The 17542-nt window shown below is 57.8% G+C and overlaps 1 protein-coding gene across 1 annotated transcript in view; it reads left to right on the forward strand.

Annotated features, from left to right (window-relative positions):
• Window positions 1-17326, forward strand: part of KCNK3 (potassium two pore domain channel subfamily K member 3) — a 28033-nt gene extending 10707 nt beyond the window's left edge. The window contains exon 2 of the mRNA XM_068183120.1: window positions 16002-17326. Within this exon, the coding sequence (XP_068039221.1) occupies window positions 16002-16870 (869 nt within the window). The 3' untranslated portion in view covers window positions 16871-17326. The remainder of the gene's footprint in view (window positions 1-16001) is intronic.
• The last annotated feature ends 216 nt before the right edge of the window (window positions 17327-17542 follow it).

A 17542-nucleotide genomic window follows, 5' to 3' on the forward strand; every position in this document is an offset into this window, starting at 1 on the left:
AGGAATGAGAACCATGGTCCAGGGGATCAGAGCCAGGGAAAGCCATCCCAGATTTCTGGAGATGTGGGAGTTTTTCCTGGTTTTTCCCAAGCATTAGGGCTAGGGGCTCGGGCTCGGGGTGGATCCAAGAGCCTGGAATGCTATTTCTGGGATGGATGGATGGAATCAGCAGCTCCCAGGGGAAAGGGACTGGATCCATTCCTTGTTCCTGTCCTGTATCCCCATTCCCGCCCTGCATTCCCATCCCATACCCCCATCCTGCATCCTGTATCCCAGATCCCCATCCCACATCCCCATCCCTCATCCGCATCCGATATCCCCATTCCTGTCCCGCATTCCTGTCCCATATCCCCATCCCAGATCCCTATCCCAGATCCCCGTCCCATATCCCCATCCCAGATCCCTATCCCAGATCCCCATCCCATATCCCCATCCCATATGCCCATCCCATATGCCCGTCCCATATCCCCGTCCCATATCCCCATCCCAGATCCCCATCCCAGATCCCCATCCCATATCCCCATCCCAGATCCCTGTCCCAGATCCCTGTCCCAGATCCCCGTCCCATATCCCCATCCCAGATCCCTATCCCAGATCCCCATCCCATATCCCCATCCCAGATCCCTGTCCCAGATCCCCGTCCCATATCCCCATCCCAGATCCCTGTCCCAGATCCCCGTCCCATATGCCCGTCCCAGATCCCCGTCCCATATCCCCATCCCAGACCCCTGTCCCATATCCCCATCCCAGATCCCTGTCCCAGATCCCCGTCCCAGATCCCTGTCCCAGATCCCCATCCCATATCCCCATCCCAGATCCCTGTCCCAGATCCCCGTCCCATATGCCCGTCCCAGATCCCTGTCCCATATCCCCATCCCAGATCCCTGTCCCAGATCCCCGTCCCAGATCCCCGTCCCATATCCCCATCCCAGATCCCTGTCCCAGATCCCCGTCCCATATCCCCATCCCAGATCCCATTCCCATCCCGCATTCTCACCCCATATTCCCATCCTATATCTGCAACCTGCATCTCCATTCCTGTCCTGCATTCCCACCCCATATCCCCATCCCATTTCTCATCCCATATCCCCACCTCACATCCCCATCCAGCATCCCCCATCCCTTATCCGCATCCTATATCCCCATTCCCGTCCTGCATTCCTGTCCCATATCCCCATCCCAGATCCCCATCCCAGATCCCCATCCCATAATCTCCATCCCCATCCTGCATTCCCATCCCACATCCCAGTCCCATAATCCCCATCCCATATCCCCATCCGACATTCCCATCGCACATCCTCATCCCATAATCTCCATCCCTCATCCCCATGCCACATCCCCATTCCCATCCCACCATCTCCATCCCAGTCCCCACCCCATATCCCCATCCCACACCCCAATCCCATATCCCCATCCCAAATCCCGATCCCACACCCCAATCCCATATCCCCACCCCATATCCCCATCTCAAATCCCCATCCCATAATCCCCACCACAAATCCCCATCCCAAATCCCCACCCCAGGTCCCCATCCCAAATCCCATCCCATAATCCCCATCCCAAATCCCCACCCCAGGTGCCCATCCCAAATCCCATCCCATAATCCCCATCCCAAATCCCCACCCCAGGTGCCCATCCCAAATCCCATCCCATAATCCCCACCCCATATCCCCATCCCAAATCCCCATCCCAAATCCCATCCCATAATCCCCATCCCAAATCCCCACCCCAGGTGCCCATCCCAAATCCCATCCCATAATCCCCATCCCAAATCCCATCCCATAATCCCCATCCCAAATCCCCACCCCAGGGACCCTTTGGAATCCTGCCCAGGCCCGGGGGCTCTGTCTCCCTTCAGGGGGCTCAGGACCCCCGGGCGCTCCGGGTGGGAATTCCCGGCCTGGGCCAGGATCCCTTGTCCCGGGAAGGACCTGGACACCCATCCCTGCCCATTTTGGGACACAAATCCATCCCAAATCCATCCCAAAATCCATCCCAAAACCCCTAAGGGATTTTTATTCCCGCCGGAGCCGGTGCCCCCTCTCCGGAACGGCGGGGCCGCCCCCCTTGGGGTGCCCCAGGCCATTCCCGGGGTATCCCACCTTATCCCTGAGCTCCGGACCCCCCTTCCCGCTGCGGGCCCCCCCTTTTCCAGGGAAAGGCCAGGGCCGGCACGGGGGGGGCGGGAAGGGGCCTGGCGGGGCCCCAGAATCCAAGGAAAAATTGCCAGTTTTGGCGCAAACAGGGAGCTTGGCCGGCGCCGGGATTTTCCATGACTCCATCCCGACCCCCCCGGCTGCGGGAGGCGCTGGGGGAGGGGGAATCAGGCACCCCCCACACCCCAAAAAATCCGGGGGGAGGATCCCGCGGCGGATCCGAGTCCCTTTGGGAATGACGCAGGAGTCTGGGGGGATGTGGGAATAAAGGGAATAAAGGGGGGAGGCCAGGGTCCGGCCCCACATCCAACTCCCCCCGCCCCAAATCCCACTGGGAATGGGGAGTCCTGGGGGTCCCGAATCCTTGGGATCTCATGGGGGGCTCCCGGAGTGTTGCAGCAAACCCTCCATGGAACGGCATCCCGCTTTTCCGGGGGGAAATGTGGGAGGAGCGGGGAGACGGAGCAGAGGGGATTTGGGGGTGGGGATGGATGGATGGATGGATGGATGGATGATGGATGGATAGATGGATGATGGATGGATGGATGGATGATTGATGGATGGATGGATGGATGATGAATGGATGATGAATGGATGATGAATGGATGATGAATGGATGATGGATGGATGGATGGATGGATGGATGATGGATGGATGGATGGATGATGGATGGATGGATGGATGATGGATGGATGGATGATGGATGGTGGATGGATGGATGATGGATGATGGATGATGGATGGATGGATGATGGATGATGGATGGATGGATGGATGGATGATGGATGGATGGATGGATGGATGATGAATGGATGATGAATGGATGATGAATGGATGATGGATGGATGGATGGATGGATGGATGGATGATGGATGGATGGATGGATGGATGATGGATGGATGATGGATGGATGATGGATGGATGATGGATGGATGGATGATGGATGATGGATGATGGATGGATGATGGATGGATGGATGATGGATGGATGGATGGATGATGGATGGATGGATGATGGATGGTGGATGGATGGATGATGGATGATGGATGATGGATGGATGGATGATGGATGATGGATGGATGGATGGATGGATGATGGATGGATGGATGGATGGATGGATGATGGATGGATGATGGATGGATGATGGATGGATGGATGATGGATGATGGATGATGGATGGATGATGGATGGATGGATGGATGATGGATGGATGGATGATGGATGGATGGATGGATGATGGATGGATGGATGGATGATGGATGGATGATGGATGGATGATGGATGGATGGATGGATGGATGATGGATGGATGATGGATGGATGATGGATGGATGGATGATGGATGATGGATGATGGATGGATGATGGATGGATGGATGATGGATGGATGGATGATGGATGGATGGATGGATGGATGATGGATGGATGGATGATGGATGGATGGATGGATGATGGATGGATGGATGGATGATGGATGGATGATGGATGGATGGATAGACATGCAGGGATGGATGGATGGATGGATGGATGGATGGATGATGAATGGATGATGGATGATGGATGGATGGATGGATGGATAGACATGCAGGGATGGATGGATGATGGATGGATGGATGAATGGATGATGAATGGATGATGGATGATGGATAGATGGATGGATGATGGATGGATGGATGATGGATGGATGGATGGATGGATGGATGATGGATGGATGGATGATGGATGATGGATGGATGATGGATGATGGATGATGGATGATGGATGGATGGATGGATGATTAATGGATGATGGATGATGGATGGATGATGGATGGATGATGGATGGATGGATGGGATGGATGGGATGGATGGAAACAAGGAACAGCTGGAACACAGGCAGTCAGGATTTTGGGAGTCCCATGGGTCCCTCCAGCTCTTCATTCCCAGTTCAGCCCATCCCAGATCCCATCCCTCTGCTCTGGATAGAGGAGGTGTCCCCATGTCCTCTCCTGCATCCCCCAACCCTATCCAGGGATTCTGGTGTCCCCATGTCCCCTCCTGTGTCCCTCAGCCCCATCCAGGGATTTTGGTGGCCCTGCAGGACCCAGGTGTCCCGCTGGCCGTTTCCCCCGGCCGTGTCCCGTGGCCCTGTCCTCCTTGCCCGTGTCCCCCTGGCCATGTCCCCTGCCCATGTTTTCCGGGACAGGCTGGAATTCCGCAGCCACCAGCACCTGCTGCCGCTCCCAGCCGCCGTCTCCAGGCTTTGTTTGCTCTTCCCGGGCACGCGGGGGTCTCGGGGGGGGGACAGCTGCGTCCCCTCCCCCGGCCTGGGGACAGCTGGCATGGCCGGGATCAGCCCCAGCACTGGGAACTGCGGGATCCTTACTGGGAACAGCGGGATTCTCACTGGGAATGGCGGGATCCTTACTGGGAATGGTGGGATCCTTACTGGGAACAGCAGGATTCTCACTGCAAACAGCAGGATTCTCACTGGGAACGGTGGGATCCTTATTGGGAACAGCAGGATCCTTACTGGGAACAGCGGGATCCTTACTGGGAACAGCGGGATCCTTATTGGGAACAGTGGGATCCTTACTGGGAACAGCGGGATTCTCACTGGGAATGGCGGGATCCTTACTGGGAACGGTGAGATCCTTACTGGGAACAGCGGGATTCTCACTGGGAACAGTGGATTCCTTACTGGGAACAGCAGGATCCTTACTGGGAACAGCAGGATCCTTACTGGGAATGGTGGGATCCATACTGGGAACAGTGGGATCCTTACTGGGAACAGCAGGATCCTTACTGGGAACAGCGGGATCCTTACTGGGAACAGTTGGATAATGATCCCTACTGGGAACAATGGGATTCTTACTGGGAACAGCAGGATTCTTACTGGGAACAGCGGGTTCCTTACTGGGAACAGCAGGATCCTTACTGGGAACAGTTGGATAATGATCCCTACTGGGAACAGCGGGATCCTTACTGGGAACAGCGGGTTCCTTACTGGGAGCAATGGGACAATGATCCCTACTGGGAGCAAGATGCTGATCCTTACTGGGAGAAGTGGGATATGGGGAAGGGCACGAGGAGGCTCCTTCCATCCCCCTGCCCCATTCCCTGCATCCCCTGTCCCTGCTCCCTGAACCTCCCTGTTCCTAATCCCTGGATTCCCCTCCCTGCTCCCTGAATCCCATCCCCTGATTCCCTGAATTCCCTGTCCAGGCTCCCCAAAACCCCTGCCCCATTCCCTGCATCCCCTGTCCCTGCTCCCTGAATCTCCCTGTTCCTGTTCCCTGAATCCCATCCCCTGATTCCCTGAATTCCCTGTCCCACTCCCTAAACCCCCTGTCCCATTCCCTGCATCCCCTACCCCATTCCCTAAACCCCCTGCCCCATTCCCTAAATCCCTCTGCCCCATGCCCTGTCCCATTCCCAGGTTCCTCGAATCTCCTGCCCCTTTCCCTGCATCCTCTGCCCCATTCCCTAAATCCCCCTGTCCCATTCCCTAAATCCCCCTGCCCCACACCCTGCTCCTCCCGGAGGCCTCATCCCCTTCCCACCCTTCCAGCCCCATTCCCAAAGATCCTTCCCTGCCCTGCCAGCCCTCCGGCCGTGTGCCGTGCTCCCCCCTGCCCGTTCCCAGCCCGTTCCCGCAGCTGTCCCGCTAATCCCGGCCATCCATCGCTCCGACAGCCGGGATCCGCTCCAGGCCCGGGGCCAGCCCTGCACCTGCTCCGGGGCCGGATCCAGCCCCGCTCCTCCGGCCCTAAAAAGGCCAGGATCGGCCGCGTTCCTGCGGGACGTGTCATCCTCCCTCCCTGGGGACACGATCCCTGCTCCCGGCTCATCCCGGAGCGGGATCCCGGCTCATCCTGGCCCCGCTGCGCCTCGGCTCCAGCGCTCCCGGGACACCCCTGGGAGCCGGGAGGGAGTGGGGGGGCAGGAGGTGGGAAAGGAGCCGGGATTCCTGGGCTTATTCCCGGCTGGGATGTGCCCTCCTCTCCTGCACGATCCCTCGCCACCCGCGGGGTCCCAGAGGGATTTGGGGGTCAGCCCTGCGCCGATTTCCCGGGGTTTTCCCTCTTCTGCCATTCCCGACCTTCCCCCCATCCTCAGACGTGCCGGAGCTCAGGCAGCTCCTGCTAAAACCGGGAACGGGGGGGGATCGGGGGATTGACCGACGCTTGGAGAGCTCATAAACTCCCTTCCCTCGGGAAAGAGCGCTAAAAATAGCTCCGGGAGGCCGGGCAGGGATGGAGAGGCTGGAGAGGGCAGGAGCGGGCAGGAAAATAAGGCAGGAAAAGGCAGGAAAAGGCGGGAGGGTGCCCAGAGAGGTTTTTGGAAAGGCAGTCGTGGGCACGGCTGGAGGCTCCGTCCCAAAATCCATCCCGAACAGCTGGAATGGGGAGATTTGGGAATTGCTGGGAAGGGGATGGTGAAGGGCGGGGTGAGGGCTCGGGATGTGAGACTGGATGGAGCACGAGGAGCAGGGAGAGAGGGACGCGAGGGACAGGGAGAGAGGGACACGGGGAGAGAGGGACACGGGGAGAGAGGGACACGGGGAGCAGGGAGAGAGGGACACGGGGAGAGGGGGACACGGGGAGCAGGGAGAGAGGGACACGGGGAGAGAGGGACACGGGGAGAGAGGGACACGGGGAGAGAGGGACACGGGGAGCAGGGAGAGAGGGACACGGGGAGAGAGGGACACGGGGAGCAGGGAGAGAGGGACACGGGGAGAGGGGGACACGGGGAGAGAGGGACACGGGGAGCAGGGAGAGAGGGACACGGGGAGAGGGGGACACGGGGAGAGGGGGACACGGGGGACAGGGAGAGGGCGACACGGGGAGCAGGGAGAGAGGGACATGAGGAGAGAGGGACATGAGGGACAGGGAGAGGGGGACACGGGGATGGGACACGAGGAGCAGGGAAGGGACAGAGGGAATGGGGAAGGGACACGAGGAACAGGGAATGACACGAGGAACAGGATGGGACAGGAGGAGCAGGGGGAGATGGACAAGAGGAACAGGGAAGGGACACCGGGAAGGGACATGAGGAACGGGGAATGACACGAGGAACAGGGAATGACACGAGGGACAGGGAATGACACGAGGGACAGGATGGGACACGAGGAACAGGGAATGGCACGAGGGACAGGATGGGACACGAGGAACAGGGAATGACACGAGGAACAGGGAATGACACGAGGAACAGGAAGGGACACGAGGAACAGGGAATGACACGAGGAACAGGATGGGACACGAGGAACAGGGAATGACACGAGGAACTGGGAGAGAGGGACACGAGGAGCAGGGACAGAGGGAACAGGGAAGGGACACGAGGAGTGAGAAGGACGTGAGGAACGGGGAGAGAGGGACACTGGGAAGAGGGACGGGATGAAAGGAACAGGGAGAGAGGGACACGAGGAGCAGGAAGGGACACAAGGAGCAGGGAGGGGGCCCACAGAGCAGGGATGGATCAGGGAGTGCTGCCAGGTGATGCTCAGGGGATGCTCAGGTGATGCTGCAGTGATGCTCAGGTGTTGCTCAGGTGGTGCTCAGGTGATGCTCAGGTGATGCTCAGGTGGTGCTCAGGTGGTGCTCAGGTGATGCTGCAGTGATGCTCAGGTGATGCTCAGGAGATGCTCAGGTGATGCTCAGGTGATGCTCAGGTGGTGCTCAGGTGATGCCCAGGTGATGCTCAGGTGGTGCTCAGGGGATGCTCAGGGGATGCTTAGGAGGTCCTCAGGTGATGCTCAGGTGATGCTCAGGTGATGCCCAGGTGATGCTCAGGTGATGCTCAGGTGGTGCTCAGGGGATGCTCAGGTGATGCCCAGGTGATTTTCAGGTGGTGCTCAGGGGATGCTCAGGTGGTGCTCAGGTGGTGCTCAGGTGATGCTCAGGTGATGCTCAGGTGATGCTCAGGTGTTGCTCAGGTGGTGCTCAGGGGATGCTCAGGTGGTGCTCAGGTGATGTTCAGGTGATGCTCAGGTGGTGCTCAGGTGATGCTCAGGTGGTGCTCAGGTGGTGCTCAGGTGACGCTCAGGTGATGCTCAGGTGATGCTTAGGAGGTCCTCAGGTAATGCTCAGGTGATGTTCAGGTGATGCTCAGGTGATGTTCAGGTGATGCTCAGGGGATGCTCAGGTGATGCTCAGGTGGTGCTCAGGTGATGTTCAGGTGATGCTCAGGGGATGCTCAGGTGATGCTCAGGTGGTGCTCAGGTGATGTTCAGGTGATGCTCAGGTGGTGCTCAGGTGATGCTCAGGGGATGCTCAGGTGATGCTCAGGTGGTGCTCAGGTGGTGCTCAGGGGATGCTCAGGGGATGCTCAGGTGATGCTCAGGTGATGCTCAGGTGGTGCTCAGGTGGTGCTCAGGTGATGCTCAGGTGATGCTCAGGTGATGCTCAGGTGATGCTCAGGTGGTGCTCAGGTGATGCTCAGGGGATGCTCAGGTGATGCTGCAGTGATGCTCAGGGGATGCTCAGGTGGTGCTCAGGTGATGCTCAGGTGATGCTCAGGTGATGCTCAGGTGATGCTCAGGTGGTGCTCAGGTGGTGCTCAGGTGATGCTCAGGTGGTGCTCAGGTGGTGCTCAGGTGATGCTCAGGTGATGCTCAGGTGATGCTCAGGGGATGCTCAGGTGATGCTCAGGGGATGCTCAGGTGGTGCTCAGGTGATGCTCAGGGGATGCTCAGGGGATGCTCAGGTGATGCTCAGGTGGTGCTCAGGTGGTGCTCAGGTGATGCTGCAGTGATGCTCAGGTGATGCTCAGGGGATGCTCAGGGGATGCTCAGGGGATGCTCAGGTGATGCTCAGGTGGTGCTCAGGTGATGCCCAGGTGATGCTCAGGTGGTGCTCAGGGGATGCTCAGGGGATGCTTAGGAGGTCCTCAGGTGATGCTCAGGTGATGCTCAGGTGATGCCCAGGTGATGCTCAGGTGATGCTCAGGTGGTGCTCAGGGGATGCTCAGGTGATGCCCAGGTGATTTTCAGGTGGTGCTCAGGGGATGCTCAGGTGGTGCTCAGGTGGTGCTCAGGTGATGCTCAGGTGGTGCTCAGGTGATGCTCAGGTGGTGCTCAGGTGGTGCTCAGGTGACGCTCAGGTGATGCTCAGGTGATGCTTAGGAGGTCCTCAGGTAATGCTCAGGTGATGTTCAGGTGATGCTCAGGTGATGTTCAGGTGATGCTCAGGGGATGCTCAGGTGATGCTCAGGTGGTGCTCAGGGGATGCTCAGGTGATGCTCAGGTGGTGCTCAGGTGGTGCTCAGGGGATGCTCAGGGGATGCTCAGGGGATGCTCAGGTGATGCTCAGGGGATGCTCAGGTGGTGCTCAGGTGGTGCTCAGGTGATGCTCAGGTGATGCTCAGGTGATGCTCAGGTGGTGCTCAGGTGATGCTCAGGGGATGCTCAGGTGATGCTGCAGTGATGCTCAGGGGATGCTCAGGTGGTGCTCAGGTGATGCTCAGGTGATGCTCAGGTGGTGCTCAGGTGGTGCTCAGGTGATGCTCAGGTGATGCTCAGGTGGTGCTCAGGTGATGCTCAGGTGATGCTCAGGTGGTGCTCAGGTGGTGCTCAGGTGATGCTGCAGTGATGCTCAGGTGGTGCTCAGGTGATGCTCAGGTGGTGCTCAGGTGATGCTCAGGTGGTGCTCCAGTGGTGCTCAGGTGGTGCTCAGGTGGTGCTCAGGTGATGCTCAGGGGATGCTCAGGTGATGCTCAGGTGATGCTCAGGTGGTGCTCAGGTGGTGCTCCAGTGGTGCTCAGGTGGTGCTCAGGTGGTGCTCAGGTGATGCTCAGGTGATGCTCAGGGGATGCTCAGGTGATGCTCAGGTGGTGCTCAGGTGGTGCTCAGGTGATGCTCAGGGGATGCTCAGGGGATGCTCAGGTGGTGCTCAGGTGGTGCTCAGGGGATGCTCAGAGGATGCTCAGGGGATGCTCAGGTGGTGCTCAGGTGGTGCTCCAGTGGTGCTCAGGTGGTGCTCAGGTGGTGCTCAGGTGATGCTCAGGGGATGCTCAGGTGATGCTCAGGTGATGCTCAGGTGGTGCTCAGGTGGTGCTCCAGTGGTGCTCAGGTGGTGCTCAGGTGGTGCTCAGGTGATGCTCAGGTGATGCTCAGGTGATGCTCAGGTGGTGCTCAGGTGATGCTCAGGGGATGCTCAGGTGGTGCTCAGGTGGTGCTCAGGTGGTGCTCAGGTGGTGCTCAGGTGGTGCTCAGGTGATGCTCAGGGGATGCTCAGGTGATGCTCAGGTGGTGCTCAGGGGATGCCCAGGTGGTGCTCAGGGGATGCTGCAGTGATGCTCAGGTGATGCTCAGGTGGTGCTCAGGTGATGCTCAGGGGATGCTCAGGTGATGCTCAGGTGATGCTCAGGTGATGCTCAGGGGATGCTCAGGTGATGCTCAGGTGGTGCTCAGGTGGTGCTCAGGTGATGCTCAGGGGATGCTCAGGGGATGCTCAGGTGGTGCTCAGGTGGTGCTCAGGTGGTGCTCAGGGGATGCTCAGGGGATGCTCAGGTGGTGCTCAGGTGATGCTCAGGTGATGCTCAGGTGGTGCTCAGGTGGTGCTCAGGGGATGCTCAGGGGATGCTCAGGGGATGCTCAGGTGATGCTCAGGTGGTGCTCAGGTGGTGCTTGCTCCAGTGGTGCTCAGGTGATGCTCAGGTGATGCTCAGGTGGTGCTCAGGTGGTGCTCAGGGGATGCTCAGGGGATGCTCAGGTGGTGCTCAGGTGATGCTCAGGTGATGCTCAGGTGATGCTCAGGTGGTGCTCAGGTGGTGCTCAGGTGATGCTCAGGGGATGCTCAGGGGATGCTCAGGTGATGCTCAGGTGGTGCTCAGGTGGTGCTCAGGGGATGCTCAGGGGATGCTCAGGTGATGCTCAGGTGGTGCTCAGGTGATGCTCAGGTGATGCTCAGGTGATGCTCAGGGGATGCTCAGGTGGTGCTCAGGTGGTGCTCCAGTGGTGCTCAGGTGGTGCTCAGGTGGTGCTCAGGTGATGCTCAGGTGGTGCTCAGGGGATGCTCAGGTGGTGCTCAGGGGATGCTCAGGTGATGCTTTCAGGTGATGCTCAGGTGATGCTCAGGTGATGCTCAGGTGACACTCAGGTGATGCTCAGGTGGTGCTCAGGGGATGCTCAGGTGATGCTTTCAGGTGATGCTCAGGTGATGTTCCAGTGATGCTCAGGTGCTGCTCAGGTGATGTTCCAGTGACGCTCAGGTGCTGCTCAGGTGATGTTCCAGTGACGCTCAGGTGATGCTCAGGTGTTTTCTGGTGACGCTCTGCCATGATGGCCCCAGGTGAAGCTCAGGGGATGCTCTCAGGTGATGTTTGCTCAGGTGATGTTCCAGTGACATCTCAGGTGACATCTCAGGGGATGCTCTCCAGTGATGCTCTCTCTCAGGTGGTGTTCCAGTGATGCTCAGGTGATGCTCTGGTGATGCTCCCAGGTGATTCCCAGGTGTTCCCCAGGTGTTCCCCAGGTGATTCCCAGGTGTTCCCCAGCTGATTCCCAGGTGTTCCCCAGCTGATTCCCAGGTGTTTCCCAGGTGTTCCCCGGGTGTTCCCCAGGTGTTCCCCAGGTGTTTCCCAGGTGATTCCCAGGTGATTCCCAGCTGTTCCCCAGGTGTTTCCCAGGTGTTCCTCAAGTGTTCCCCAAGTGTTTCCCAGGTGTTCCCCAGGTGATTCCCAGGTGTTCCCCAGGTGTTCCCCAGGTGTTCCCCGGGTGTTCCCCAGGTGATTCCCAGCTGATTCCCAGGTGTTTCCCAGGTGTTCCCCAGGTGTTCCCCAGGTGTTCCCCAGGCGATTCCCAGGTGTTCCCCAGCTGATTCCCAGGTGTTTCCCAGGTGATTCCCAGGTGTTCCCCAGGTGTTCCCCAGGTGTTCCCCAGGTGTTCCCCAGGTGATTCCCAGGTGTTCCCCAGCTGATTCCCAGGTGATTCCCAGGTGATTCCCAGGTGCTGCTCTGTGATGCTCTGGTGATGATTTTTGGTTATGCTCAGGTGTTGCTCTCCAGACATGATCTCAGGTGCCATTCCCCAGTGTTGCTCAGTCTCCCACAATTCCCTCCCATGGATTCCTTCTCCATGGATTCCCTCCCATGGATCCCTCTCCATGGATTCCCTCTCCATGGATTCCCTCCCATGGATTCCCTCTCTATGGACTCCCTCTCCATGGATTCCCTCTCCATGGATTCCCTCCCATGGATTCCCTCTCCATGGATTCCCTCCCATGGATTCCCTCCCATGGATCCCTCTCCATGGATTCCCCTCTCCATGGATTCCCTCTCCAATGGATTCCCTCCCATGTATTCCCTCCCATGGATTCCCTCCCATGGATCCCTCTCCAATGGATTCCCTCCCATGGATTCCCTCTCCACGGATTCCCTCTCCAATGGATTCCCTCCCATCGATTCCCTCCCCATGGATTCCCTCCCATGGATTCCCTCCCCATGGATTCCCTCCCATGGATTCCCTCTCCATGGATTCCCTCTCTATGGATTCCCTCTCCATGGATTCCCTCTCCAATGGATTCCCTCCCATGGATTCCCTCTCCACGGATTCCCTCTCCAATGGATTCCCTCCCATCGATTCCCTCCCATGGATTCCCTCTCCAATGGATTCCCTCCCCATGGATTCCCTCCCATGGATTCCCTCTCCGTGGATTCCCTCTCCAATGGATTCCCTCTCCATGGATTCCCTCCCCATGGATTCCCTCTCCATGGATTCCCTCTCCAATGGATTCCCTCCCATCGATTCCCTCCCTTCTATTCCCTCTCCATGGATTCCCTCCCATGGATTCCCTCTCCATGGATTCCTTCTCCATGGATTCCCTCCCATGGATTCCCTCTCTATGGATTCCCTCTCCATGGATTCCCTCTCCATGGATTCCCTCCCTTCTATTCCCTCCCCATGGATTCCCTCCCATGGATTCCCTCTCCATGGATTCCCTCCCCATGGATTCCCTCCCATGGATTCCCTCTCCATGGATTCCCTCTCCATGGATTCCCTCCCATGGATTCCCTCTCCATGGATTCCCTCCCCATGGATTCCCTCCCATGGATTCCCTCCCATGGATTCCCTCTCCATGGATTCCCTCTCCATGGATTCCCTCCCTTCTATTCCCTCCCATGGATTCCCTCCCATGGATTCCCTCTCCATGGATTCCCTCTCCATGGATCCCTCTCCATGGATTCCCTCTCCATGGATTCCCTCCCCATGGATTCCCTCCCATGGATTCCCTCCCATGGATTCCCTCTCCATGGATTCCCTCCCATGGATTCCCTCTCCAACAATTCCATCCCCGTCTCCCACACAGAGAGGATCCCACGGCACGGATCCCATCTCCTCTCCTTGCAGGAGATCCCACGATCCCAGTTTTCCCCTCGCTCCAGCTCCACCCGTGTCCCCCCGAGGGATGCAGTGAGGGGGATGCAGGATTGGGATTAGGGACACGGGATCAGGATTAGGGACACGGGATCGGGATTAGGGACTCAGGACTGGGATTAGGGACTCAGGATCTGGATTGGGGACTCAGGACTGGGATTAGGGACTCAGGATCGGAATTAGGGACACAGGATTGAGATTTGGGGCTCGGGATCAGGATTAAGGACTCAGGATCGGGATTAGGGCCATGGGATCGGGATTAGGGACTCGGGATCAGGATTAAGGACGGGATCGGGATTGGGGACTCAGGATGAGCGCCTCTCGACCTTCCTGGATGGTTTGGGGACTGGTCTGGGATCATGGCTGGGATAGGTTTTGGAAAAAGGGCCCAGGAATGCTCCGAGTCCAAGGGAAGAGGTTCAGAGTCTCCTTCCTGTTCCTGCCCACCCCTGCTTTTCCTGGGAAAGGGAATGGAAAAAGAGAAAGAAGGAAAAGGAGAAGGAGAAGGGAAAGGCAAAGGGGGAAAAGTTAAAAAAAATTACAGGAAAAGGGAAAGGAGGAAAAGAGAAATGAAGAAAATGAGGGAAAGGAGGGAAAGGAGGAAAAGGAGGAAAATGTGAAAGAAAGAAAGAAAGAAAGAAAGAAAGAAAGAAAGAAAGAAAGAAAGAAAGAAAGAAAGAAAGAAAGAAAGAAAGAAAGAAAGAAGAGAGAGAGAGAAGAAAGAAAGAAAGAAAGAAAGAAAGAAAAAGAAAGAAAGAAAGAAAGAAAGAAAGAAAGAAAGAAAGAAAGAAAGAAAGAAAGAAAGAAAGAAAGAAAGAAAGAAAGAAAGAAAGAAAGAAAGAAAGAAAGAAAGAAAGAAAGAAAGAAAGAAAGAAAGAAAGAAAGAAAGAAAAGAAGGAAAGGGAAGGGAAGAAAAAGAAGGAAAGGAAGAAAAATATTTTAAAAAACAAAAATGAGGAAAATGGGAAAGTGAGAAAGAAAAAGAAACTAAGAAAGAGAAGTGATCAGAAAGGAGTTGGAAAAGGAAAAGGAAAGGGAAAAGTAAAATGAAAAACGAAAAGGAAAAAAGGAAGAAGAGGAAGAAGAGGAAGGGAAAGAAAAATTATATGGAAAGATAAAGGGAAAGGAGGAAAAGGGAAAGGAAAAGGAAAAGGAGAAAAAGGAAGAAAGGGAGGAAAAGATGGAAAAGGAAAAAATGAGAAAGAAGAAAGAGAATGGGAAAGCAAGAAAGAGGAGGAAACGGATTGGAAAGGGAGAGGGAAAGGGACGGAAAAGGAAAAAAAGGAAAAGGAAAAGGAAAAGGAAAAGGAAAAGGAAAAGGAAAAGGAAAAGGAAAAGGAGGAAAGGGACAGGGACAGGAAAAGGGCCAGGAAAGGGGAGCAGCAGCTGCCTGCCTCCCTATCCAAGGCCTGCGCTGGCCCTGCCCGTGGCATCCCGGGATCCATCCGGGAGGGCTGATCCGCGGGCACGGAGCGGGATAAATCCCGTCTGCAGCGGCGGGGGATTACGGGAGAGCAGCTGTTCCCGGGGCTGGATGCGGATGCAGCCCCCGGATGGCAGGAACTGGGGCACCGGGGCAGGGGACAGGGGGGTGACAGGCGACAGACGGAGCGCTCGGCCCCGGAGACCGCCAAAATCCCTGATTTCCCCATCTGCGGTGAGGTTGGGATGGGAATTTTGGGAATTTTCCCAAACCCAGGGATGGGGAAGGTGCCCCCACCCAAAGGCCCACCCAAACATCGTCACTGGCACAGCATTCCCAGAGGAGCTGTGGCTGCCCCTGGATCCCTGGGAGTGTCCAAGGAAATGTTGGAGGGACCTTGGAGCAGCCTGGGACGGTGGAAGGAGTCGGGGTCGGAACGGGGTGGGATTTGAGGTCCCTTCCCACCCAAACCACCCCATGATTCCACGATAAAGGACGCTCAGAATCCGTTCTAGGGATTTTTTTATAGAAAAGGGAGGAAAAGGGAAGGGAGACCCTTCCTGGAGTCCCAAGATTCTCAGTGAAGCCCCTGGATCCTGATAATTCCTCCTCAAGGAGGAATTGGGATGGGGATGGATCCAGTGCCGGGCTGGGAGGGCTGGGAATGTTCCCCTGGATCGGGGAAGGATCCAGGGAATCCTTGGAGCCGCTTCCCAATCCCAAAGGGGCTCCAGGAGAGCTGGAATTTGGGGAAGGGCCGGAGGGCCAGGAGCCAGGGAATGGCTTCCAGCAGGAAAGGAGGGCCTGGGATTTTGGGATCTTGGGAAGGGATTCCCGTCTGGGCTGGAATTCCCAGAGAATCCCTGGATCCCTGGCAGTGCCCAAGGCCAGGTTGGAGCACTCTGGGATGGTGGGAGGTGTCGAGCTTGGAATGGGATGAGGTCTAAGCTCCCCTCCCACCCAACCCCAACCGCTTTGGGATCCCACACCCCTCCCGTGCTTCCCACCTCCATTCCCCGCTCCCGACCCCCAGCGGGATCACGGATCCGCCCCCTCTCTCCCTCTCCCCCCAGGCTACGGGCACGCGGCGCCCAGCACGGACGGCGGGAAGGTTTTCTGCATGCTCTACGCGCTGCTGGGCATCCCCCTGACCCTGGTGATGTTCCAGAGCCTGGGCGAGCGCATCAACACCCTGGTGCGCTCGCTGCTGCGCCGCCTCAAGAAGCGCCTGGGCATGCGGCGGCCGGAGGTGTCCATGGCCAACATGGTGACCATCGGCTTCTTCTCGTGCGTCAGCACGCTCTGCATCGGCGCCGCCGCCTTCTCGCACTACGAGAACTGGAGCTTCTTCCAGGCCTACTACTACTGCTTCATCACGCTGACCACCATCGGCTTCGGCGACTACGTGGCGCTGCAGAAGGACCAGGCGCTGCAGACGCAGCCGCAGTACGTGGCCTTCAGCTTCGTCTACATCCTCACGGGGCTGACGGTCATCGGCGCCTTCCTCAACCTGGTGGTGCTGCGCTTCATGACCATGAACGCCGAGGACGAGCGCCGCGACGCCGAGCAGCGGGCGCTGCTCGGCCGGGGCGCGCGCCCCGGCGCCGCGGCCGCCGTCCCCGAGGCCGTCGCGGTGGCCCCGGCCGAGAGCGGCTTCCGGAACGTCTACGCCGAGGTGCTGCACTTCCAGTCGGTGTGCTCGTGCCTGTGGTACAAGAGCCGCGAGAAGCTGCAGTATTCCATCCCCATGATCATTCCCAGGGATTTGTCCAGCTCGGACACGGGCGTGGAGCGCAGCCACTCCTCGCCCGCCCGCTGTCCCGAGACGCCGGAGCACCGGTGCTTCTGCCGCTCCCGGCGCTCCGCCATCAGCTCCGTGTCCACCGGGCTCCAGAGCCTGGCGGCGTTCCCGGGGTTCGCCAAGCGCCGCAGCTCCGTGTAGCCCCCCTCGCCCCCCAGCCTGGATCCCTCATGGAGCGGGAGGAAGCGGCTCCGGACTCGGGAACGACGCCGGAGCTGGGCCGGCCCGGTCGGCTCCAGAATGGATTTTAATTTAAAACCTCTTGGATTTTAATTTCACAAAACAAAACAAAACACTCCTTGAAAATGTGAAACCTGGGAGGGCGGCAGAGCCTCGGAATCCGGCGGGACTGGGGGGGCACCTCCCACTGCGGGCAGCCGGTCCTGGCCTCTCCATGCTCTGGATCCTCGGGAATTCCCCGGGAAGCGCACAGGGACCCGACGGCCACGGAAATCAGGCTAAGAGGGGCTTAGCCGGAGCTTTTCCACATCAGCAGCCGCCCGGAAAAGCAGCCGGGAGTCACGTAGGCTGCTCCAAACCCTGGGATTTGGGGCTGTCTTAACCCAAATTCGTAGAGGGGCAGAGCTGGGAGTCCTCGGGATTTAGCGGGAATCATCCACGGGAGGCTGGCTGATCCCACAGGATTTCCATGTCCTTCCGTGCCGAGGGTCTGGGGATGGGATTGGTCCCCCCGGGAAGGTGTTTTGGGGACAGTTTGGGATATTGTCCCCTGGGATCCCCATCTCCATCCTCCCCCAGGCTCCAGGGATGGAGTTATTTCCCTCAGAGTGTTTTTTTGGGGATAATCCGGGG

The sequence above is a fragment of the Anomalospiza imberbis genome, chromosome 3, assembly GCF_031753505.1.
Source record: "Anomalospiza imberbis isolate Cuckoo-Finch-1a 21T00152 chromosome 3, ASM3175350v1, whole genome shotgun sequence".
NCBI lineage: Eukaryota > Metazoa > Chordata > Aves > Passeriformes > Viduidae > Anomalospiza > Anomalospiza imberbis.